This window comes from Callorhinus ursinus, unplaced genomic scaffold, assembly GCF_003265705.2.
Source record: "Callorhinus ursinus isolate GAN/ISIS: 27379988/994484 unplaced genomic scaffold, GSC_fseal_2.0 scaffold23, whole genome shotgun sequence".
Lineage (NCBI taxonomy): Eukaryota > Metazoa > Chordata > Mammalia > Carnivora > Otariidae > Callorhinus > Callorhinus ursinus.
In genome coordinates this window covers 1,732,411-1,758,362 of record NW_027397085.1, presented here as the reverse complement: position 1 = coordinate 1,758,362, position 25,952 = coordinate 1,732,411, and the positions used below count along the sequence as shown (strand labels likewise).

Below are 25,952 nucleotides of genomic sequence, written 5' to 3'. Positions count from 1 at the left end.
GAAGTTTGTATATCACTAGGAATTTATCCATTTCTTCTAGGTTGTCCATTTTATTTGCATATAATTGTTTATAATAGTCTCTTAACATCCTTTGTATTTCTGAGGTATCTTTGTAAAGTCTTCTGATTTTATGTATTTGGTAAGTCTAGCTAAAGGTTTGTCAATTTATGTTTATATTTTGAAAGAAACCAGTTATTAAGTTCCATTGATCTTTTTTCTTGTTTTTAGTCTCTGTTTCATTTGTTTCTTATTGTTATTTTTTCCTTCTTCTAACTTTGGGCTTTGCTTGTTCTTTTTCTAGTTCCTTGAGGTATGAAATTAGATAGTTTGAGATTTTTCTGCTTCTTAAGGTAGGCCTGTATTACTATGAACCTCTCTCAGAACTGTTTTTGCTGCATCACATACATTTTGGTGTGTTGTGTTTGCATTTTTTATCTCAATATATTTTTGATTTCTCCTTTGATTTCTTTATTGACCCATTGGTTGTTCACAGTTGCATGTTTAATCTCCACATTTTTGTGAATTTCCAGTTTTATTCTTGTAATTGCTTTCTAGTTTCATATCACTGTGGTTGGAAAAGATGCTTGATATGAATTGTTCTCTTAAATTTATTAAGAATTGTTTTTGTAACCTTACATATATATGATCTATCCTGGAGAACGTTTCATGTGTACTTGAAAAGAATGTGTTTTCTGCTGCTTTTGGATGGACTGCTCTGTATATATCTAATAAGTCCATCTGGTCTAATGTATCTTTCAAAGCCAGTGTTTACTTAATGGTTTTTCTGTCTGGATGATCCATTCGTTAAATGTCCTACTGTAATGTCCTACTATTATTATATTGCATTGTGTTATTTTGTCTCTTTCTCTTTAGATCTGTTAATATTTGCTTTATGTATTTAGATGTTCATGTGTTGGGTGCATAAATATTTGTAAATATTATGTCTTTCTGTTGGATTGACCCATTTATCATTATGTAATGCCCTTCTTTGTCTTTTTTTTAGTGTCTTTATTTTAAAGTCTATTCTGTCTCATGTAAGTATTATTACCCCAGTTTTCTTTTGGTTATGTTTACATGGTTATTTTTATAGTTTTATTTTCAATTTGTGTGTGTCCCTTACATCTGAAGTGAATCTCTTGCAGACAGCATAAAGTTGGGTCTTTTTTTTTTTTACCCCACATTCAGCCACTCTTATGTCTTTTGATTAAAGAATTCAGTCCATTTACATTCAGAGTAATTATTGATAGTTATATACTTATTGCCATTTTGTTAATTGTTTTCAGTTCTTCTTGTTACTCCATTAAGTTCTGATTTTCAGGTTTTTGTATTAATAATTTATCAGGGAGGGGCGCCTGGGTGGCTCAGTTGGTTAAGAGACTGCCTTCAGCTCAGGTCATGATCCCGGAGTTCTGGGATCAAGTCCCGCATCGAGCTCCCTGCTCAGCAGGGAGTCTGCTTCTCCCTCTGACCCTACCCCCTCTTGGGGTCTCTCTCTCTCTCTCTCAAATAAATAAATAAAATCTTAAAAAAATAATTTATCAGGGATGTATTTGTTCCTAAGTTTGGGGGCTTAGCCTTTTGTTCTTTCTTTAGGACAAATTGTTGGGTCAAAACTTAAGCATTTTTTTTTTTTAAACTCTACCCCCAGTGTGGGGCTTGAACTTAAAACTCCAAGATCGAGTGACACGCTCTAACGACTGAGTCAGCCGGGTGCCCTAAACAAGCATATTTTTTAAAGACCCTTGATGTGCACTGCCAAATTGTTCCAGAAAATTTTATCAGTTTATGCCCCATCAGTATTGTCTGCAGTGGCTTCTCTATCCACACTCTGCCAACATTGCATGTTCCTTTTCTAAAGTCTTTGCTTACCAGTAGGTTTTGACAATTAGGTTTGTTTTCTTAGATTCTGCTGTCCCATAGATGATGGGCTAAGTCACACTAACCTCTTTATCTTTTTGGTTTTGCTAAATGGGAGTGACCATGTATACTGCATCCACAGAGAAATCTTCCTCTTCCTGAAAGCACTAAGTTAAAGATGATTAGGATGGAAAAAGAAATGGTGGCCTCAGGTAGCCAATCCATTGAGCCTCTCTCGGTAAAATTAGATTGGTTTTAACAAGTTATGTTATTCTTTACAAGTTTTTAGCACAAGTCTTAATTTTTAAGATTAAATGACAGTCTGGGCAGACAGAACATTCTCTTAATTTTCTTCTAGTAACTTTTACTTATTGAGGACTTTATACCAGAGAGTATACTAACTGCTTTAATACATCACTTAATCCTCACACCAAACCTATGAAATAATTTCTATTATGGGTCCCATTTTTAGAGATGAGTAGAAAATTATCCCATTCAGTGAGTGCTGGTGAAGGGGCAGCTAGACCCGTGTTCTCTGACTCCTGCTACATATGGGGCTGCCTCTGCCATGTGGTACCCATGGTATCACTTCTCTCCAACTCTGTTCCCTTTCCATCTTTCCACGTTCATACCCATAATTCATATCCATAATTCATATCCATCCTTTCAGGACAGTGGACCCTAGGAAAAAAGTCAGTACCCAAGGAAAAAAAGTTACAGCATGTATTTGAAGTCTCTACACCAAGGCCTAGTTCTACAACATGTGGGTGAGTACCTGCTGTACCATTACCAAATAGTCTTTGGCATTTGTGTGTATGTTTGGAGAAACTTTAGTTGAAGTCAAATCCTTATTAGGTTAACTACGAAGAAAATAGGCTTTTTAGCTAATAATAGCTGCTTACCCTGGATGAGAGATTATTTATAATAACTATCAAATAATCATCTGTTTAACTACAGTCATATATCCTGATGAATTTTTAGGGGCACTTTACAGGATTGAGTGAGTTGAGACCTTCTAAGGTAAGAAAAACTAGCAGGTCTTTCTCTGAAAGGGAGAAAAGAGCATTTTTCATCAGTTGTCATCTTATGGTGTGGTCTTTTTGGAGTTGTACTTAGAAGTTATTCCAAGATTTAACTACACAGAGATGTTGGTGTTCCTCCAGGATTTGTATTGGCCTTCTTTTCATCATGGACATTTTAGGTACAAGGAAACTACCACTGTTTGAGAATATAGGCTTGGAAAGCCACTTACTAGCTTTTTAACCTAGGGTAAATTCAGTTTAGTTCAGTTACTTGAATAACAACTTATCTGTAACATGAGGATAATTCCTGTTTATAGGGTTTTGATGAATAAATGAATTTAATGCTTAACACAGTATGTGCATAGAAAGTACACCCTAATTAACTCTTCTTGTCTGTCATGCATATTGATGACTTCCAAATCTCTATGTCTAACCTGGTCTTCTCTCCAGACTATATTCCTGGCTGCACACAGGACTTCTGGCAGCCTAAGCCGAACCTTTCCACCTTTATACTGTTTCTGCTCCTCTCTGATTTCTGATGTTGCTGATTACCATCACTTTCCGCCCAGTCTGCCCAAGCTAAATACCTGGGAGACATTTTGGATTCTTTCCTTTCCTTTCCTCTCCTCCCACCCTCAAGCCCCCCACTTCTAACGAGTCACCAAACTGTCCATTCTTTTTCCAAAGCATCTCTAATTCATCTCATGGTCTTCACCATCACCTGCCTTAATTCAGGCTTTCTTCTCTTGAGAATAGGTCAAAGTGGTTTCCCCCATAGGCACTTGGTTGACTGCTTGCCTGTAGGTTCAACAATCTAAAGGTGTTAGATTTTTCAGAATATTTGACTATAAAAAGCCAGAGAGGTGCTAATATCTACATGTTACTTGACTTTTCTTTTCCATGTGGTTTTACTGCTTCCTCTTACTTATTTATGCTTTTATCTACATCCTGTGTACCTCAGCAAAAAAGAGCAGTTCATAGCTTCAAGACTTATCTTGCAGAACTCTCCACGGTGAGGAAGAAGCTGCAAGGAAGAAGATAGAAGGGACAGCAGCCAAATGATTAAGCAGCTGATAGATAGGGACTCTGAGAGAAGGGAATTATTGGTTCTTGTTGCTCTGAAGAGTAGGCTAAACGTTGGCTTTGATGCCATTATTCTTTAGTGTTTGAGGGTTGAAAGGGTAGTGAATAAATGGAAACTATTGAAATAACCCACTTAAAATAAATGTCCTATTTTTTGATAGTAAGATTGTTCTTAAGTGGTTTAATGTTAAGGAAAGACTTTAAGGAGAGCTAGCAGTAAGTTGAATGCAGTGTCCCAGGAAGATCAATTGTGGGAAGTTGATCCAGTAGCAAAATTGCCAAGTAAAAACTAAGGATGAAATGCGAAGCACATGTGAGCGTTTCCCAGCCTCTGCTGACCTGTAAAGCCAGGGTCCTTTCTCTTTTGGATTAAAGATGTGAAAGCTGAAAAAGCAAGTGAAGATTTCCAATTTTGCTTGGACTACCTAGATCATAATTCTTTTGAAAATTTTTTTCTTTCGTGATTCGGATAATTTTGTCAGCTTTTAATTTTTGTTTCTATTAGAAACTTAGCAGGTGTCAGGTATCTTTAGAAGCCAAAGCATAAAAGTAGTTTCAGCTGTCACGGGCCTTTAAAGAGCCATTTTTGTTTATTCTATCAGATAAGTGCTTCATGGGATATGCAGAATTGAAAGAGTTTATGAGAAGTGTTATTAGTGTCATCTTTGAATTTCTAAAGTAGAATTCTGCTTCTTGATGAGGCTCTCTATGGGCAGGACTTCAGGAAAGGTGGATGTGCACCTCCTCCAGAACTGGCTTTTTTTTAAGCAGTTTTTTTTTTTTAAAGATTTTATTTATTTAATTGACAGAGAGAGACAGCATGAGAGGGAACACAAGCAGGGGGAGTGGGAGAGGGAGAAGCAGGCTTCCAGCCGAGCAGGGAGGCTGATGCGGGGCTCGATCCCAGGACCCCGGGATCATGACCTGAGCCGAAGGCAGTCGCTTAACCAACTGAGCCACCCAGGTGCCCCCAGAACTGGCTTTAATTTTGGTATTTTTGTTGGAAGAGACTGTGTCCTTCAACTGACTTTTTTTCTTTGTCACTATTATACATATTTCTTCAAAAAGTGTTTTTAATGCTTGGAAACATTTTCATATTTCTTAAGTTTACTGTAAAATTAAGATATTTGTATAATATTTGAGAGTTCCCCTCTCCCCATTTATGTTGATGCTTCTCCAAGAAAGAAATAGGTCCTTAATCTTGAAGTTAAAAAGCTAACCTAGAGATACATATGTACTAAAGAATGGAATAGTTAAAATACCTGAACATTTCCCCCCCATCATTAATATTACATATAAGTTAGTGTTTAACATAAAAGTTGACTGGTAGGTGTTTTTTTTTTTATGTTATAATAGGTGTTTTCTTGGGAAAATTATGTAATTCTGTTGAAACCAATATACTTAGACTTGAAAAAATCAGATTGAGTTTCCAAAATCTGGTTTAATTCCGATCTGGGGAGGGGAGGGCATTGTGAAATACATATGCACAGGAACCTAATCAATGCTAGACAAACAATGTATTAGTTTACAGTATAATAGGATAACCATAAATTTGAAGGCTCAAATTGAGTCCATTAGCGGTAAATACAGTTTTCTATTTGGCTCAGAGGCTACTGAATATCAAGTGATGCTGAGTTCCTCCAAAGCACCTAATGACCTCCCCAGCCTTGGAAGGAGTTTCACCACAGTCTCAGAAGAAATCCCAGTCATGCCTTTAACTCTTTTGGCCCTTGGGAGTCATCGCTGCCCAAATAGAAATGCAGGCCAGGGATTCCTAGTGGCCACATGTTATTGCACAGAGAGGTCTGTTCTAAGCCAGACTCTTACGGCTAAGAAGGTGTGAGATCAGCCCTTAAATAGTGGTCTAGCATTAACGTGGTCTATCAAAGCATGTTAAGAAAAAGCTCCTTAGTGATTATGTCCCAGCTACTAGTTTTCACACTAACAGAAAAGGCAATGTGGCAGCTTCACATTTCACATGAAAGACTAGCATTAACTGGGCCTGGTGCTGGCTTAATTTTCACGTAAATCTAGTGATTATTTTAATGTAGACCCAGGAATAAATGATTTCATACCAGTCTTTTCTTCACATCGGTTTGTGTAGCATTTAAATTGTTATGGGTTAATGACTAGGCCATGAAGGCAAACATGTTTAACTCTCCTTTGCCAAAACAGAAACAATCCCTGTTCTGACTCCTGTCCAGTTTCCAAAAAAAAAACAAAACATACATACACCTTTGTTATTGCACATCTTTCACAGACTTGTGTATGTATAATATACATATATATATTTTAAATATGCTACACATAAAAAAAGACTATGGCACTTTACATGTTTAACAAAGATCATTACACCACAGATGTTTGAAAACTGTACAAAAACCCTTACACAATTAAGTGTAACATCGTTGAATTAGCACACAGGTTTAAAAAATCCACAGAATCCAAGGCAAGTATTTCTGCCTTCTTGGGAGTTCACTGAGAAGCCCAGCCCATCACAAAACTTTAAGCGCAAATGCAGGCAAAAATAAATAAGACTTTTCTGGTAGTAGTAATGGTCCAGGTGTATTAGATTTTTGGACTGAGGTGATTAGATGATTGATATTTATTAGGAAAATGTGGGTCAACAATCAGTCCACTTGTTTAACATATTTCTAATACATTCCTCATATTCAGTGGTTTTTAAACAGCTGTACAGGTTGGTGTAGACTAGCATGATTTTGACATTTCATTTTTCCCAAAGCCTGGCTAATGGACTGAAGGTTTAAAAGGCCCAACATTAGTTCTTACTCTGTCTCTGCTACAGAAATTCCATCTCTGCTCTGCTTATTAAGTCAGTGTTTAAGTAGTTTTTAGTGGTTTGGGGTGATGTATGTGTGTGCATGTACTTTGTCATCTGTAGCAGTCAGACTAATGGAATAAAAACAGTCAAGTGAATTTCTTCTGGCCAAGAGAAGTAGCATTTTCACTTGTGACTACTGCTTTATCAGGGTATTCTAGAGATATGCCACCACCTTAGCCAAAGAGCAGTCAGGTAGTAAAAATGATGGCCATTCTCAGAAGGTCCTCAGGGCTTAGGACTTAAACTTTTCTGTAAAAAAAGGGAGTTAAGAAAACCCATTTCCTAACACTGATTTTGTACAGAAAAAAACAGTAGAGCAAAACTGCTGATGAAAGGAATCCCCCCTCCCCCGCTGTTTTTTTGAATGAAAATTACTGCCAAGATTTAAAAAGTAGTTACGGTGGGCACTGGGAGTTGGTTAGAACATAAAAATACACAGCAGGGACAGGAGCCCTGTCCATCGGCTTCCATACCCTATGTCTGTGGGGACTTAAATCTTGCTTACTCTGACCTTTGGTCTAAGAAAGGTGAACTGATTAAGACCTGGTTCTATACCACCACCCCTCTTGCCCTTAGCTCTTAATCTGGGTGATAAAGTGGTTTGTGGTATAGGCCCCAAAGAAGGGAATAAAAGTTTAGTTGCTCCGTTCCCTCTACATATAAAGCAACTGTTTGTTTTGCACCAAGGCATGGTTTTAGACTCAGCCTGGAGATGATTCACTTCAGGCCGTGTTGTAAAATCTGAATCAGGTTTCTATGCCTGGTGGTACTTAGCATACAATACCTTACCCAAAGAAGGTGCAAAGTCATTATTTGTTAAGCTTTCAAAACAAAGCAAGCTCTTAGGGGAACAGATTCGTAAGCCAAAATAGACCTGTACTTTTAATTCTTCCAGAAATCTTGTGGGTCCACTCCAAACTTGCTAAACTGTGAAGGAGTGTTTCTGTATCATTCTGCAATTCTGAAGCTTCGGTAATACCCAGCTAGGTGCTTGCCACTGAGATCATTCCAAAGTAAATTTGAGGTGGTGGTGAATACCATTTTTCTGCATCAATTTTATTGGTAATTTATAGAAACTAGATTATAAGCTCCTGAATCCTTTTTAATAGTGGTGGTCCATTCTTTTTGTAAACAGGCATAGGCAGGTGCTATGAGCTTGGTCTAGCTCTCATTTTTGCATTAAATTTCCACTCTGTGCTTCTCTGGGTATGAAGGCTTGATGCAGCTCACCCACTGAAGTAATTTTAATGTTCTTTCAGTCTGCTTTCAGAAACAACACTAGTAACTGGAGAAACTGAACTCCCGTGACTAGCTCCTTTTTTTCCTGCAAAGGTCATTCCATTGCTGCTGGGGTTGGAAATACAGCTGACTACCATATGGTTACCAAACAGTGGGAAAAGGTCTCCTGGCAAGTGCTGAGATTCTGGCAAGTTCTCTCAGTGAGTATCTGAAGGAGCCGCAGTTGGCTTGGAGACCTCTGTTCCTGGAATGAGGAAATAGGGTGAGGTTTCCTTTGGCAGTCAAAGCTCGATCCTAACCCTAGGAGAAAAATATGGGATCTCCTTTAGAAGAGGAGACTGGGCCGGTACTGGTGCTAGCCTGACTGCTGGGCAGTGGCATGAATTTCTCTTCCCTAGCAGGATTTTTCTACTTCTATTCCCATGATCATATAGGTCCTTATTCTTACTCAGATTTCTAAAATCTTGGAGGGACAGTTCAAATGATCCAACCTTACCCTGGAATTCAGCCTAAAATCAGTTCCACAGTGGGATTCCACACTGACCTGCTGACCCCTTTGGTCCTAAGAGGCAGTGTCTTACTATGCCCTGGAACACATTACCTATCCCCAGTAAGTATGCAGGCTTCACTTTAGTCTCTGAGACGACCCGCAAGAACTAGGAGGAGACAAAAACACCAACCCCAAAACCCCATTCTGGAGCAGTGATGCTTACAGGCCTGCAACTTTGTGGCAGAAATACATCTCAACATAGCCTGCAAATCTAGCTCACAGTCTCCTGTTACCAGAGGAACTGCTGCCTTAATGATTTAGATCATCATCCTTCATGAGCTTTGGAGGAGATGGAGTCAGACAGACTCGTCAACTCCAGGTCAGGGTTCATGCAGTAGTTTCCTGTTCCATCTCTGACAGCTGGAACTGTGGCCCTTGAGCGCAGTCACTTAGCTGGATGTTGCCTCGCACTGGTCCTGTTAAGGCCTGGGGCCGTGGAATGTAGGCTTTGGTAGGTAAAGGCTAGTTCTTCACTTGACTCAGACGAGGAAACCAGAGGGGTACTCTTTCACAAGGTGACACAGGAAGAAAAAGGGCATTTACGTCTCTTCCAAACTAAAGGAGGCAGATAAGGTTTTTCCCCTCTTCGATTTCTTCCTGTACTTTGTCACTGGAGGTTGCAATCTCTGCTTGTGCGGAGAAGACAGCACAGATGAAGGTGAGGACCGTGCCTCCAATGGCGGTATAAAAGGCCCAGCCCAAGGAGCAGTCTCCAGGCTTGTAGGCCGACGCATAGTGTCCGCAGTAGCCTACGGCCTTCTGACAGCCCCAGCCAGCAGGGTAGAGTATCAGACCCAGGATCAGGAACAAGCCTGCGAGGCAAAGAGAGGACAGGTGAAAACCCCCACGGCTTTACAGTGTAACGTGAGCAACTGTACAGAGAGGCTGTCATCCGTTTGGTAGGAGCAGCAGGGACCACTTTATGCAACTAATCTGACCTGATCGAGAAATACCATCACTTTCTTAGAAATATATTTAGCCTCTTTTGTATATGTTGGAATGTGAATCCATTCATAATTTCTCTTCTACAAAAGCAAATTAAACTGGTTGCTAGTTCTTCCCACACAACTCTTATTACAGTGAGCATTTCCCTTTTGGTCTAAGGCACAGGTTGGCAAACTAAGGACCCCACAAGTGAAATGTGGACTTGGTTCTGTAAAGGTTTTTTTGTTTTGTTTTGTTTTTTAAGATTTTGAGAGAGAGCAAGTGAGAGAGCCCAGGCTTGGCGGGGGGGCGGGGGGCAGAGGGGTAGAGGCAGAGAGAGAATCAGGTTCCCTGCCGAGCAGGGAGCCTGATGCGGGGCTCGATCCCAGGACCCTGGCATCATGACCTGAGCCGAAGGCAGACGCTTAACCCACTGAGCCACCCAGGCGCCCCTGTAAATAAAGTTTTACTGGAATGTACCCCATGCCCATATGTTTATGACCTTTGCCTACAGCTGCTTTTGTGCTGTAACAGTTGCAAGATGATGGCTTATATTTTATGTGGCAGGAGAAAAATGGTATTCTCCACAAAATGATACCTAATATAAATCGATTGCTAACTTTATACCCCCAAAAGCTTTTTTTTTTTTAAAGACACCTTGCAGTAGCAATTCTATCCTCATAATTTAATCGTGGTTCTAAATTCTCTTTTTTCCTACCTTTCCTGAAGTTCTCTGGGTTTACCACACCAAAGCTTCTAAGTCATTTATAGGAACTCTCTCACAGAAAGAACATGACTGAATCTGTGGTGCTATCAGGCTTGAAGGATGATCAGGAACAGTGTTTCAGCCCACAGGTCACAACTGTCATAGCTGTCTTCGCCTTAGGACGGCATCTTCTTGCCAAGCCTGGCAGTTCAGATCGGACTTTCCCTACTTCCCAAATTAATCCCATTGTTCTACTCTGGAGGCCTTAGGGGACTTTCTAGCAGGGATGGAATATAGGGAAGTGGTTCATATGTTCACTGTCTGAAGAATAGTGTTTCAAAAAAGAAGTCTTTCTAACCCTGCAACCCTTTATTTCTGCATAGGTCAGAGTGCTGGGCAGTAGGTAGGGAAAAGCACTCCAGGGTTAGAAGCATCAAGTGAAAGGACACCCGACTGAGGCATCCCAGAGAGGTGCTGTTAGAAAGGACTGGGAGCACGGAGCTAATTCCCCCAAGAATAAGACCGCCAGTGGAGAATGTGTTGGTACTCGATTATGCAAGGTTTTAACAAAGACTTGCTAAGTTAAGAGGTGGGTGGGTTAGTAGTTATGAGCTCGGACGTAGGTACCATAGAGGTTTGAATCCAAACTATTGCCATTTATGAGCTGGGTGACCTCTGGGTATGATTCTTCACCTGTAAAACTGGCTAATCCCTAACTCATAAAGTGGTTGTGGATATTAAAGTGTGTAAAAAGATACTTTATACATCCATAACAGTAACAGCCTTAACAAAACTGGAACACAGACTAGCAACTGATAACAGGTTAGAGCCTTTGGCAGACCTCTCCCATATATAAACACAAGCAGTTTAAAGTTTACCGTTTATGAATAAGCAAATCAGGTCTATTTTGAGGGTGTATTTTGAAAGGTGTAATAATTTGGGACGGGGAGAACCCAAGCTATAATTTAATACCCTTGGAAGAATAAACTAGTCTCCATCTGAACATATCTTACTCAGCTGGGGAGATCTAAATCTACTGAGCTAATAAGTCTTCTGTATTTCTAAGGCCTACGATAAAGCCTGATTAATCCCCATCTCCTTCCCTAGGAAACCTCACCTGAGGTAGACAGCACTTCGGTAGTCTCCTCCCTCGGGTCCTCAGTTTCCACCCGGGAAACAGTGAGGTACCATGGCTGGGACTTCCGTAAGGATTCAGAGGCACTCTCTGGCACGTGAACGTTCACTCCAGCACTACCCTCCACACTCCGGGCTGTTCCCCTTTCCAGTAGCTCAGCTAAGCTTCCCGAGGGGCTTCAGCCCATCTTAAAATCCTGTGGTAGCCAAAGGCCGATCAGTTTGTGAATAAGGACAGCAGGGAAACTTTCCTTACCACAGAGTTTGTCAGAGCCTCAGCTTGAATATTGACAAGCCCACAGGGCAGTCCGGGTGGGGGGGTAATCAATAGTGGGCTTGGGTATGTCTGCAAGCCCCAGTGGAGGGGGTCTGGGCTGCAACCACAGGCAGCCAGCCTACACAAACACCAGGAGTGCCTTATCCAGATTCTCAGAGGGAGGAAACCTCACTGTCTACCTTGCCCTGGCTGGTGACCTCTCCTCCGAGCACTCATTGGATTGTCATTAACACAACTGATGCCATGAAAATGCAAGACCTACGTCTCCATGAGAGACAGAAAACAGGCCTTTGGGTGAGCAAACATAAATAAAAATGTAAAAATCCCATTTTTCATCTCTCTAGTATTTAGACAAAGGCTCTTTACCAAAGGAATTCAGTAAGTTGAACAATTCAGGTTGCCTCTCCAGTGACTGCCACAGTCAGTCCTTACCTTACACCACGTCCTGACTCCACTGCTGTCGGGCCCAGTGCAGCTTATGAGGAGCCTGGGCCTTGGTGGTTTCCTGGGCCCTAATAAGCATTCCTTAGTCATAAAACCCTACCCAAACAGATTCTTTTTGCTTCTTAGTAAAAGTGAGAAAAAACCCATTAAAGTTCCCCATCTCAGGGTAAAATCCAGCTTTCTCTGTCTCCTTGGCCTTCAAAGCCCTATGACCCGCCTACCTATTACCTATTCAAATTCACCTTTGCCTTTCTCACCCTTGTGCTCTCTGCTCCAGCCTCACTAGCGAGAGGGCTTTTCCTTGGACATCCGTACCAGCCATGCTCAAGCCTTTGTACCCGCTATTCCTCTTATCTGCAGTGCTTTCCTTCCAGACAGCGTTTAGGCCACGGTCAAGTGCCACCTTGTGGGTGTGGTCTTCCATTCCACTCTACTTAAAAGTCCAACCACCTACCTCCCCCCTTTCCTTGCTTTATGGCTCCTTAGCATTTATTACTAACATAGAACATATTTCTTTGAATCATATGAAACTTCCAATGTTTGACCATTTTTGACCTATAAAAATGGGCACATCCTATAGTTCAACCTATTATTTTACTTCTTTTGTTACCATCTCCATCCCAGACTTGAAACTCCACGAGGGCAGGGATTTTTGTATTATGTATTTACCACTCTAAAGCCAGTACTCAAAGGAGTGCTTGGAACATAGTTAAACTCATAATAAAATCTCTCCAAACCACAGTGCCCACCGTGAAAACCAGTAAAATAACTTGACAGATACCAGTCAATCAATGAGAACAAAATGTGTCAGCAAGAAAGGAAATAGAGACTCTTAGCTGGCTGGTTTAGCTCGTCACACCTCCCTGTTCCAGGCCTCTGAATCCCAGTATTTAGAAGCAAACTTACACCCCAAATTCCAAACAGGATTAATGACACCAACTATGGGGCAAAACTGAAGTCTTAAAGAGGCATGTGAGACAACAGGCGTAAGAATATAGTCAGACATACCCATACCAAGTCTGCTGCGAACTTAGCATGGTTTTTCTGGTCCTCGATCTGGAGTATAGCCAAGGACTCTCAGTATGGTTGTGGGTTACAGCTAGAGACCAAATGGAAGGTGAAGTGTGCTCTGGATTGAATTTCACACAGGAGCCAAGCCAGAAAATGGTCTGATCTTCTTGTATGGCTATTAAAAAAGTAGCTTCTGAAGTTAGGCCAGCCTATAGTGAGTGGTCTCTGGGGTCTTTCCACCACCTTGCCCTTGTGCATTATTGTTTTGGGAGGGGGGCATCATTGATAGAGAAAGTAAGCAGCGACTAGGCCAGTAGGCTTTGGCTTTTCTGACTGGCATCTCCTCCCGTGTGCCTGATTAAGCAATGGCTGGTCCAGCAGGGAGGAAGAGAAGCAGGGAGGATGATACTGGCCAGCAACCAAAGGAAACAGTCATCACCGAAAGCAGCAGTGACTCAGAGCTGTGATAACCTCTGCTATAGCTCCACTTGATAGGATGGTACCCCAGAAGGTACCGTCTGCTCATCATGGGATCACCTGGGGATGACTCAACCTTATCTGGGAAAGAAAAAAATGAACTAATGGTTAGTTACTTAGACTACCTGAGATGCCACCACAGGCTGGAGACAGAGCCCCGACGACCTCGGTGAGGCCGGCCATATGGTGCTGGCTCTCTCACGATGAGCTGGACACCAGCTATCACAACGCAATGCCCACCGTGTCTCTGTGCCGTTTGAATAACAGTTTCCCCTGCCTGGATGGCGCATTCAGGCTCAACCCCAGATTCCCAGCAGTTGAATCTTGCTGCACAGGAATCTTTAGTCTCTGTGGGCAACCTAAGCATGTGGTTTGGACTTTCAAATAATTAGACTCCGTAAGCTCCCAAAGGGCAGAAACTATGTCTTACCTAGCATTTCCAGTGTCTAAAACCTAGGAGGTGCTAAAAAACAATGAAATGCACCAAGAAAAGTCTTAGTCCTCTTGCTTTGTGGTCCACATTTACTGACTGCTGTGAGTAGACCAACCACAAAATTGTACATCTTAGGTAATTTTCTTGCTACTACCCTGGAATGAAATAATGTTATCAAATCTAAGTTTTAAGCAAATCCCTTAGGTGGGAAGATAAACATCTCCGTGATCCTGAAAAGCACCCAATTTTATAAAGATTAGGAGTTCCTGAATACAATAAATAGTATTTTACTTGGTCTGAAGATGACCATCTCCAGCTTCATGAGATGCCAGGAATGGTGGGGGCGGGGGGGGGGGGGGAGTCCAGTCTGAACCACAGCTCTTCAGTCTGTGAGGGAAATGAGGAAAGGCTCTATGGCTGTTTCAGTGTTTTCCGGCTGTTAGAGCATCACCTCCTTCCCTCCAGATCAACCACACAATTGTCACTCTTTCACCACTGGCTGACCAAGGGAATGGACTCAAGGTTTCTTGTCCTTTGTGGGTCACCCACCATTTGTACAGAAGAAGGCCATTTTTTCCTGGCCTGAAAATGTGAGAACCAAAGGCTGGCTCCTGTTCCAAAGAATAACAAGTGGATCTTTGGACATCACCTTCCTATTTCCTCTTCAGACAGGCTTTCAGTCTAAATAGCAAAGACTGACTAGACCTCAGTTTGCAAAGCACTTCTCTAAGGACACGAAGAAAAGGCCAGCTGTCAGTGCCGCCGCCAACCTGTGGAGAAGCTCCCAGAGAGGGACACAACACTTAGCCTCTACTAGATTATAATCAAGAAGCTCGTTCTAAAGCTATGAGAGATCTTCATCTCTCTGGAGAGTGAGCACACAGCAGACAGTTGGCAGCAGGCGGAGTAGCTTTTGATAAATTTGGGTTCCAATTAGGTAATTCGCGAGGTGAGTCCACTGAGTGTCCTGGTGCCAAGCAGGTGAGTGGCCACGGCAGCAGGGGAGGAGGGGGCTGGTGCGGGGTTTCACAGGCGCTGCACACTTTTAGGCCAGTAATACTCAAGGAATCAGGTCACACTCCACACATCACAATTCCCTGAACACGGGGCTCTTACTCATGCTGACCCCTGGGGTACTCCATCTACCTGGAAATAGCCCCCCTCACCCAAGTCAAGCGTCACCTCTATGTGAAACATTTGTCACCACTTCCTGCCAGAATGGTCTTGTCTGTGTGCCTCCACTACCCTGTCCCTCTTCAGCTCTTCATCACAGTGTTAATTTTGCAGACTTATTCAACAACTATTTACTAAGTTACCTAAGTGCCCCTCCTATTATACTCAGCCCTGAGGATAGAGCAGTACCCTCGTAGGACTCTGAGCCCCTTGAGGGCAGAAAACTTGATTTCTCAGTATACATGACAGTTTTGTCTTAGCATTTACCATAAACCTGATGGGTGTGTCACAGTTAACTTTGGATAACAAAGGTCAAGAGTTCAACTCATTTCTTTGAAATAGCCACGGACTCATTTAGGAACCCAGCAGGAGATCCCTTGTTTAAACCTTTGGGTCTACCTTGTGACTCAGAGACCTGGACCTAGACCTGGAATGTGGACTTAGCTTAGCCTGCACCCCAGTGTTTGTTGACCCAGCTCAGCTGACTAAAGCATAATGCCAGGAGGCTGCCCCCAGGCCGCCTACGCCTCATTCCCTTGCTCCAGGCAGCCATCTCTCTAACAGGAAGTAAGGCAAATCAGACGAGAGAGTGACTGGCTTCTAGGACAGCTCAGAGAGCACTCCAGGCTTAATGGGAGTGGTACCTTCAATCAGCAAGTTCAAAACAAACAACAAAAAAAATACAGCACAGGATTAGAGGAAGACCAAGACAGGACAGCCCTCCTTGCAAGTATTTTAGAGCATCCACCAGCGTTCTAGGTGGGATGCCATACTGGCTTTTCCTTCTCAGTATCCTTTGCTGTCATTAATCTTCCAATTTCTTAACATTGGACTGCCCAGGGCTCAATCCTTTGTCGTCTCTGTATTCTGCTCATTGATCACACGTGGTCCCATAGCTTTAAAATACTCTAGGCTGACATCTCCTGCACTCGGATCTCCAGATTTGCATATCCAATTACCTACCTGACCTCCACTTAGATGTCTAACAAATTATGTCCAAACCTAACTCGTGATTGCCACTCCCCGCTTCACAATCTTGTCTTTGCCCTGTGCACTTCATTATCAGCAAATGGGAGTTCAATTCTTACACCCTCTCAGGCCAGAAACCTTAGGATAATTTTTGACTCCTCTCTTTGTCTCAGAGCCTACATTACTCTTTATCAACAAGGCCTTCATTCTGACTGTTCCCTGGGCCTGCAAAGCTCTTCCTGATTACCCATATGGCTAACTCCTTTATCTTCGTCAAGTCCTTAAATCTGTTCTCGAATCCTACCCTGACTGTCCTATTTAATATTATAACTTGTCCTCTTATCATGCCAGCATACTTAACCTCTCTTATCCTGGCTACACCTTTTTTTTCTCCCCTAGTGCCCACCACCTTTTAATACACTAAATAACTTAGTTTACAGTTTGTCTCCCCCACCTTCAGTGTAAACTCCATGAGGAGAAAGAACTTTGTCAGTTTATGTATCCCAATTGCTTATAACAATGTAAGACATGTAATAGGTGCTCAGTAATATTTGCTGGGTGAATGAAGAGACAGGGTGCTGTGATGCAGATGTTACATTTTAAAGGAAACCAATGTAACATACCTGCCAAGTTTTTAAACTAGTTGGAGGAAAAAGCTTAGTTCGATAAGGTGAATCTCAGGAGTTGGCAATTTCGGCTAACAGAACAACAGCCATACTTACTAATGAAACCCACACAAGGTCCAAATCATAGGACTTGACTGCAAGCACTGAAAACCTCCTTTCTAGCTCTAGAAAGTGATGCTCTTTGGAAGAACACAAAGATAAAAGCATTAAGTTAATTAAATGTAATAAATTTTTAGTTATCTAGAGATCAGCCTTAGTTGAGCCTCAAAACTCTGAAATTGTTTCCAACTCTGGCTGACTGCAGTGAGGACAGCTAAAAAGACAGACTGTGGCTGACCTGGGGGACCTTTCCAGGACACCACCTGTGGGAGGGAGCAGTGCCGGGATAAGCCTGGAGAAGTTCAGGAAAATGGCAGGTGACAGAAAGTAGAGGGGTACAAGTGTAAATGAAGAAGGAGGTGGACCGTGGCAGTTTGCAAAAGAGCTAAGGGTGGTATCCAGAAGCAGCACGAGCCTGGACAATGGAAAGACCAACAGAAAGTGCCAGCATTGAAGGCAGGAGAAGGCAGAACTGCTCTGCAGTGCAGGAAAGGCCCCTCCCACCAGCAGCCCGAAGGCAGTGTCACGGATGAGCAGCTGGTGTGCGTAGTCTGCACTCCCCGGGAGAGGAATACCACGTTCGGCTATTTTCCGCTAAGTCTGGGACCATCATGTGCCAGACCAAGTGATGTACAGAGTGGTTTACAACAAAGGTAGAGATGCTGGTTAACATTTATCTGTACGTTTACTGCGCTTTTCTGTCTAAATTTTAATTTTCCCCCAAGTCACCTTTCATGCTGACAGCCGGAAAGCATCTTGGCAGGTCAGCTGTTGTCAGGTGGGGACACTTCTCTTTGACAGTACCCCTAGGCAAACATATGCTTTGAGGAAGGCACACCACATCAGACCATGTCCAGTTCCCACCCACTGAATCTGTCATCACGCCATTCTCTTCCCAGCCGTCCTGCTATGAACCTGTTACACACTCTTCACGTGCAGGGACTTTGTGAGACATTCTCTAGTGACCATTCTCAGTCACAACACAAAGCTAACCCAGGTTCTCTCTAATCTTTTAAGAAAGAAGAAATGTAATTTTTATTTGAAATTTTTAACTATGAAATTCTAAGGAGCAAGTACAGGGTTAACCAACTATGTGGAAAACTATATAGAACAGTGATAGTAAAAAAAAAGAGAAGTCTTAACTGTGACATAATACACATCTGTCCCATAAAAGAACAGCAATCGTCCGAGCTCAGACGGACTCTCACTCAACTGTAAACTCGCTAACAGCGGGAGGCAGTGTGTTCCCTGTCGCTTGGCCTCTCTCTCCATCCCTATCCCACGTCTACGCTCAGTGCCCAGGCCCCAGGCCTCTACACATTCTGTGTTGTTGGCTGACTTCATGCGTCATTTCTCATGCCTGTTTTCTTTCTAGTCTTCACATCTTCACAAGAACCTTTTGGAAAGGTCTTCTATGGCAAAAATGCTAGATTCCAAGTAAAGATGACATGGAGCTAAAGCTATAAACACCTTCCCCCAATTTTATACATTCACAACTATTACTTTAAAGCTAGAGGTTTATACAGATGATTAGAACCGTTTAATGGTCAGAATAATTTAAAATACGGTGGCAATCACTGATGCTGACTGAGCCCTACAACGTGCCAGGCACGGGTGAAGCACTTTAAACTTAGTTCGTTCAGTCCTTTTCACAGTCTTAGGAGGTTGGTACTGTTCCCACCGGAGAGATGAGGGAACTGCAGCCTGCAGGGATTCAGTAGGGCCCTGGCTAACGAGTGGTGGAGGCGGGCCTCGCATCCAGGCGCTGTGGCTCCATACGGCACACCCCGCTCCCGAGCCATCGGCTCCTGCCGCCTCACTGCAAACCAGACGGGCTTCTCGCCTGGGTGGCTCAGGTGGTTAAGCGACTGCCTTTGGCTCAGGTCATGATCCTGGAGTCTCGGGATCGAGTCCCGCACCAGGGAGCCCGCTTCTCCCTCTGACCCTCCCTCCTCTCCTGTGCTCGCTCTCTCTCTCAAATAAATAAACCAGACGGGCTTCTAAGCAAAACGCCTGTCCGGCCCAAGAGGGGAGACTGGTACGTACTCAAAGCTGGCTTATTCCTCCAAGAGGTCAGAGAGCAGATGATGAGGAACAGCTACCAAGTGAGAGAACCACAGGAGTGCTGTGGGAGGGAAAGGCCACTCCAAAACAAAGGGTCACCTATTCTTCATGCCGGCTGGTTTGCTAACGCCACAGCAAGACAACAACAAATAAAGGAGTTCCATCCACACCTTCTCCTTCATTACAGCCTGTCACCAGCCTCCTCACCGCAATATAGATGCCACTGTGGAATGGCTGCCTCTGGCTAAAGAAGCTTCTAGAAAGAAAACCTAGTGAGCAGGTCGGAACAATTTCAGGTTTGCTACGATGTCCTCTCCCGCAGGATGTGGAACACCCGTGTGAGCAGAAAACTGCAAGCAAACCTAAAACCTATTGGCCTAGAGGGAAGAAATGTAAGCCATATAATCCACCTACATTTTTGTCTTTGCTCTGAGATTCTGTATGATTGGGAATTGTCTAAAATTGCACATCCACCTAAAACAATAATGCCATCCACAAGCAAACATATCCCGTGTTCTTCCCAGGGCAGCTGATGAGACAAACACGGCACCAAGAGCATTCCCAGACAGCCCCCAAATTACACCCTCCTCCAGCGGGTCAGGCCACTGTGCAACTGTCTCTTCAAGTGGCTTTCCGTAATTCACAGAACACAGCTGATGATCTTTGTCTCTCCGGCCCTCCTCCTCCTGCATCCTCGCGCCATTACCTACACACCATAGCTGTCAGTCCACCACGTGTCTGCAGGAGATCTGCTTGTCTCACTGTCTGCCAGCCGGGGATATCACCCTCAGTCCGCGGCATCTCGCTGGCATGACGTCTTGCTTAGGACAACTGCAGACACCAAGATGTTGGCTCTCAGGGCCCTTCCCTCCGCCCAAGGAGAGTCCTGGGCTCACGCCTCCCAAGTTGCAAAGCCATCTAGCGATGGTATTCTGGCCTGCTTGACTTCTCAGATGCCAGGCAGGCCACTATCCTCAGTACCAAAATGTCAAGTTCGCCATTCAGAGTCAGGGGTATTTGAATAGTATTTATAAATAGAAGTAATAAAACAAAGTATTAGTTATAACATGAATCAAGGATTTCTGCCCAAGAACTGCCACCTTTGGTTAATCTAGACCTTTAACATCACTTTGCCCATTAAGGTTTTTCAATTTTTCAATGAAAATTTATTTAAAAGCCAAAACAGAATTTCGTTTTAGTGCTTGCCAGTTCTGAAGCGATTCTTATTAGTTCTTTGGGTAATGGCTCCATTAATCTATTTATGCCCTGTCTGGGAGGGCAGAGGTCATGTCAGGATTGAGGCTTAGCAGCACTGGTGAACACTTTACTTTTTTCCAGATACCTAGAAATTTATAGCTCTGCTAGGACAGATCATCATAACGCGGATCATGTTTTTATCAATGAATATACATTTACTGAGGACTTATGTATGTAGCAGGGCCCATTCTGAACAGTAGAGATAGAAATGTGAAAAAGACACAATCTGCACCCTTGCTTACATTCTAGAACAGTGGTTCCCACACTTCTGGACTTCACACACTAGTACAATAGCCAGAAAAATTATTGGAAGGCCAATATTTTTATTTTGCTGATATAAGGACACTGAAAACCATCATCTCCTTTCCTCCTCATTTCATAAGAGGATATTTTAACACAAAAACTGTGAAGGATGTAATCTGAGAATTAAAGACAGTTCTTTAAATGGAATACATTCAGCTCTATGAAATCTTACTACACTGTCCCTGTCTTTCTTTTTGCTGTGGACTGCTGGAGACCTTAGCAGGGTGGACCAGGATTCATTCAAAGGCAGTAGCTGCTGGGCAAGAGGCCCCTCTGAGGAGAGGGCAGAGGTTGCCTGTGTCAGGCTGGGGACACCTCTCTAAGAAGCAAGTAATAGGCTGAAGACTAAGAAGGCTCTTTGTGAATTCTCTGTCTTTGGAATCCAGAATCTGAACTTGCATTCGCTGCACCTCATTGTAAAATTTCAAGAGTTTATGAAAAGCCACAGTGGGCCCAACTTTGACATTTAATAACTCTGCTTTGATAGGCAGATCAGGAACTGGAGGTCAAAGGGTTCACTGGTAATCAAAAGGGTTTTCAGCTGCTACCACAGTGTCTTTGTTAAGCAGATTATATCTACATGTCATCTTCATACATGATTAATAACATTAGAGGTTTTTTTTTAATTTTTTTAAAAGATTTTATTTATTCATTTCAGACACAGAGATACAGAGAGAGAGACAGCATGAGCAGGGGGAGAGGCAGAGGGAGAGGGAGAAGTGGGCTCCACGCTGAGCCAGGAGCCTGATGTGGGGCTCGATCCCAGGACCCTGGGATCATGACCTGAGCCGAAGGCAGACGCTTAACCATCTGAGCCACCCAGGCGCCTAACAGTAGAGGTTTTTAACCAACAAGATTTTCTGAAGGGAAGGAGAAAAAAAGCGAAGGATCAGGTGTCAGTTTTTTTTTTTTTTTAAAGTTTGTATTAATGCTCATACCATCTCCCCGGAAGAATCTAGTATGGTACTGGTTTCCTACTAAGAACACTCCCAGGGAATTATAATAAAAAGAAAAATACTTTTGCAGGGTCGGGGTGGACAGTGGATGATAGAGCAACATAAAGAGAATTCTTTGGAAGACAATCAGAGCATAGTTGTCATAAAAAGACTTTACAACCAAGGCCCCCAGAGGAAGTTTCTGTTAGAATTACTCAGAATTAATGACCATCAATTAAGAATTGTCTGATGCCCTTAAAATATACAGAGAAACAATCTGTAAGAAAGATGCAGTTTCTCCCTTGTTGAAGCCTCCTGAAGTCTTTCTCAGCAATGATTCATGTTTATATGCAAATTACTTCACTGTCAGTTTCTAAAGCCTTAACTCTTAACAGTTTAAATGCATCCCCAAAACTAATTTAGCCAGATTAGTGCTTCCTATGAATTAGTGGTATCATTTTCTTCTCATTCCAAGTAAGAGGCTTTTTTTTTTTTTTTTGAGAAGCTGTTTTTTAAACTACATGCAACTGGGAAAAATTTATAAAGTATTTTCTTGATAAATCATTCATCCAACATGCAAGATTAAGAAAGAGCTTCTGTTTGACTATAACCAAATTACACTGATCATTCAAAGTAAACTTCCAAAATAAATAAAATGCAGCGTACAGCAGAGTAAAAGACATGTGAAAAAATTCAATTTTTGAGCTATAAAATTTTTATTTTTTATTTTTTATTTTTTTTTTAAATTTTGTTTATTTATTTGAGAGAGAGAGAATGAGAGACAGAGAGCACGAGAGGGAAGAGGGTCAGAGGGAGAAGCTGACTCCCCACTGAGCGGGGAGCCCGATGCGGGACTCGATCCCAGGACTCCAGGATCATGACCTGAGCCGAAGGCAGTCGCTTAACCAACTGAGCCACCCAGGCGCCCTGAGCTATAAAATTTTTAGAACAGTAAGTAAATTTCTTGCCTGCTAAAGTCTTAGGGTCCAGATAATGTTAAATAACTCCTCTACTGAAGCAGGTGTCTTTTCAACACAGGGCCCTGAGTTTGGCCTAAAAACTCCAAACACACAGCACCTGTGCATTTTGGTTTGAAACTTTTTAATATTGGCTTTGTATTTTCAATGTTTATTTTAGATTTCATTGGTACTAGGGGCTATCTTTTAAAAAAGAGGGTGATTCTTGGGGGCGCCTGGTGGCTCAGTCGGTTAAGTGTCCAAATCTTGATTATCAGCTCACGTGGTGACCCCAGGGTCCTGGGATGGAGCCCCACCTTGGGCTCCCTGCTCAGCAGGGAGTCTGCTTTGCCCTCTCCTTCTGCCGCTCCCCTTGCTTGTGTGGGCACGCACACTCTCCCTCTCAAATAATAAAATCTTTTTTGAAAAATAAAAGATAAAAAAGAGAGTGAGTCCTGGACATTTAACAAAGCTACTGGAGAGCCCGTACACAGGAACTGAACTCCTAACTGGCTGGCTTTGCTGGAGCACAGTTCTTCATAGGATGCAGATGACTCTTCAAGTGGTGTCACAGCTTAGAATACTCCCAATGCAGCAACCTCTGAAAACGAAGCGTCTGAGCTGCTCATGTAAATGTTCAGAGCCATACTTAAGTGATTATTTGTTCATGAAATTTGAACATACATCATCCATGGCTCCATGATAATCTACGTCTATAATTAAGTGGTTCCCATGGCAAACTGCTTTCCACATTTTGTTTGCATATCAAGGAGAATTTGCAATTTTCTTCTAGACCTTCCAACTGGTTCTTTAAGAACAGATCCCACTCCCTGGATTTACTCAAATTAATGCCTGCTTGGTCCACTTGCTTTTAGGGCGTAGTTTTTTATCTAATGATATGGTTGAGTAGTTCTCTGTTCCCTTTATATATAATGATTTATATATATATTTTTTGCCTCTCTAGGGTACAGTTTATGAAACAATGACTCTCTAATATGGCTGGGGAACAGAAACTGAAGAAATTGGAGACCTGAGTCTACACGTCTTTGTACTTAGTAGGCATCCCATGAAAGCTCCTTGAACTGAAATTTAATTCTGGCCTGCTGTACATTTCTGCATTCTTCAGTTTTTACCAGGGGATTACTAGAGGTCGATGAATTAGTAGATGTGTCATAATCAGTGGTATTCTTAAATCAATCCAGACACAGAACTGTTAGGCCTGACTTCTGGGGGGAAGCATTCTCTGTCTGGAGAACCAGAAATGAAGAGCTTCCCTTTGACAGCCGGAAGCTTCCAGAGCTTTGTTCTAAGAAGGAAAAGCACCAGATGCTTCCTCTATTTTCCTCATGCTTTTTCTCTGAGGGGATTTTGAAGTTGGGCAGTCAAGGTCACGCTACCTTCTTGGAGAAAGCCAGTAAGTTTTCCAGGTGTAAAATTATGGGACAAGGTGTCTGTGAGAGTTAGGAATCTCTTCCTCTCTCCCTATGCTTTCCAAGCCCCTGTTCTTATTTTTCTCCTTTCCAGTGGCTGATTTTCCTGGCCCAGAAGTAAATGGGTAGAGCAAGGGACAAGTCAAAATATATGCTGAGACCAGGTTGAGTCGTGGTTATCTTCTTGATGCTAAGGTTATTGTTCAGCCTGTGAAAAACAGCAGTGGCAATACCCAGTCCTAGATGGTGATCACGGTATATTTCATATGCCTACCCATACTCCCATATACCTTCTGGTTTACAACAAAGCAATTCTACAAGCAGCAAAGGCAAAACCCTCCACTTGTCTCCTCTCTCAGATTCTTCTTTTATTCCTTTCCCTTTTTTGCATATTGTCCTCCTCTTTCCTCAGTCATTGCTCACTTCCCAGAAAGCTGAGCCTGCGCACAGCAGGAGCTGAGCTATGACGACAGAGAGCGAGTCCCAGGAGCACGCCCTCTGTCCCAGACCGGGGAAGGCAGAGTTCAGCCCACAGCCATCTATCTGGTCAGACTGGTGGAGCAGCTGGCCGAGGCGATCCTGTTGGATTGAAACGGATAGAGAGAGACAGAGGGCTATGGGGAACAGAGAGCGTGAGAGCCAACCAGACCCAAAGAAGCCAATGAGCATATGAGGGAAGACTGAAAAGATAGCAGGCAGCCAGGCCCAGCAACTCATGTGCTAGTCCAGCCCTCATGGCAACCCCAGTGGAATAGTCCAGGCCAAAACTAGTGAGCCAAATCCTGAGCTCATTTTAATGGCTTCTGTCCCAAACCTGAGTCACTGGGGATTCCATAGACTTCTAAGAGAGCCCTACATGCGTTTCTAAAAACAAACTGCTTGATGCTGTCATGGAAAACCTGGATCTTTGCGTTCTGTGGTTTCATTATGGATTACATCCAGGTCACAACCTAAGGAAGACAGCTGGGGGCGACGACCCTGCTGGCCGATTACCCAGCTTTTGTAATGAATCCCAGAGGGCTCCAGATGATGTGTGTTTCTGGCTCTGCCAAGCTCTGGACAAGTCCTCACCTCGTGAAGACCAATCAGCCTGTGATTTAGTTTGTGTGGGGAGCCTGAAAAGCCACCTGCAGTCAAGGCTCAACTGCGAGAAGCTGCCTCCAGCAAGGAGAGGAATTAGAGACTGTGTGTCAGACGGAAGAGCAGTGAGAGCAAGAAGTTCTTGGTTTTCCTGTCAACTCAACTGCTATCTTCTGCTTTTTAAAAAAACGCCCCAAGGACACCCACAGTCACCCCAAAGCCACAGGAATACTCTACACTCTTTAGCCCCAACACAGGCAGGTTATGAAGGGGCCAAGAATGGCCCAAACAACACAGTGATGTTTGATTTTTCAATAGAACAAGGTCACTTCTAAAGACTGGAAGAGAAACCACTATTCCTTAAAATGCAGCAATTCTAGGAAACATTAAAAAAAACCAACTAAATCCTGCCAAGAAAGCAGAAAAACTTCAATAACCACATAGCTACCACTTATTGTTTACTATGTGCCGAGTACTCGGCTTAAGCCTTTCTTCTCATATATGATCTAATGTAACCCACAAAACAACCCTGAGGTATGTATTATACCTCATTATACCCATTTCACAAGTGAGAAAGGAGGTTCAGAGAAGTGAGGTCAATTACTGGCCATTTCATGGCCACTGTAAGGTGAGGTCAGGACTGATCCAGAGGCAGGTGAGGCTTGACCTCTAATTGCTGCCGAGAGAGAGAAGTACTGAACTCCGAAGGCGTCTGTGCTGAGTACTTAGGAAACGTCAGATGGGTGCCCAGCAGTAGGCTAGACCTTGAAGGCAAATCCTATATCTGGGTTGATGTGATAGTCAATAGTTGTATCTTCTTCTTATTTTTAAGTAACATAGATTCTGAGAGTTCCACTGAGGTAGCAAATTCTTTCACATCCACTTCTAAAATCAAAATACCCAGATTTTGATAATTTATGTTACACTTTCTATAGACAATGAGTCTACACAAATCTAAGGCCTATTTATTCTTTAAAATTAGTCACAGTAAGGAATATGCTTACAGTATCTTGTAATTTTTCTTCCAGTTATATTAAAAAAATGTTATTTTTGCCAAAATG

At 42.7% G+C, this 25,952-nt stretch overlaps 1 protein-coding gene across 16 annotated transcripts in view; it reads right to left on the bottom strand.

The window, feature by feature from the left end:
- Positions 1-5,383: 5,383 nt before the first annotated feature.
- Positions 5,384-25,952, bottom strand: part of LHFPL2 (LHFPL tetraspan subfamily member 2) — a 154,587-nt gene continuing 134,018 nt past the window's right edge. For 15 of the 16 annotated variants that reach the window (XM_073905287.1, XM_073905291.1, XM_073905290.1 and 12 more), the window contains one exon: positions 5,384-9,405. In XM_073905287.1, the coding sequence (XP_073761388.1) occupies positions 9,149-9,405 (257 nt within the window). In that variant the 3' untranslated portion in view covers positions 5,384-9,148. The remainder of the gene's footprint in view (positions 9,406-25,952) is intronic. The other variant, XR_012382013.1, reaches the window with a different exon arrangement.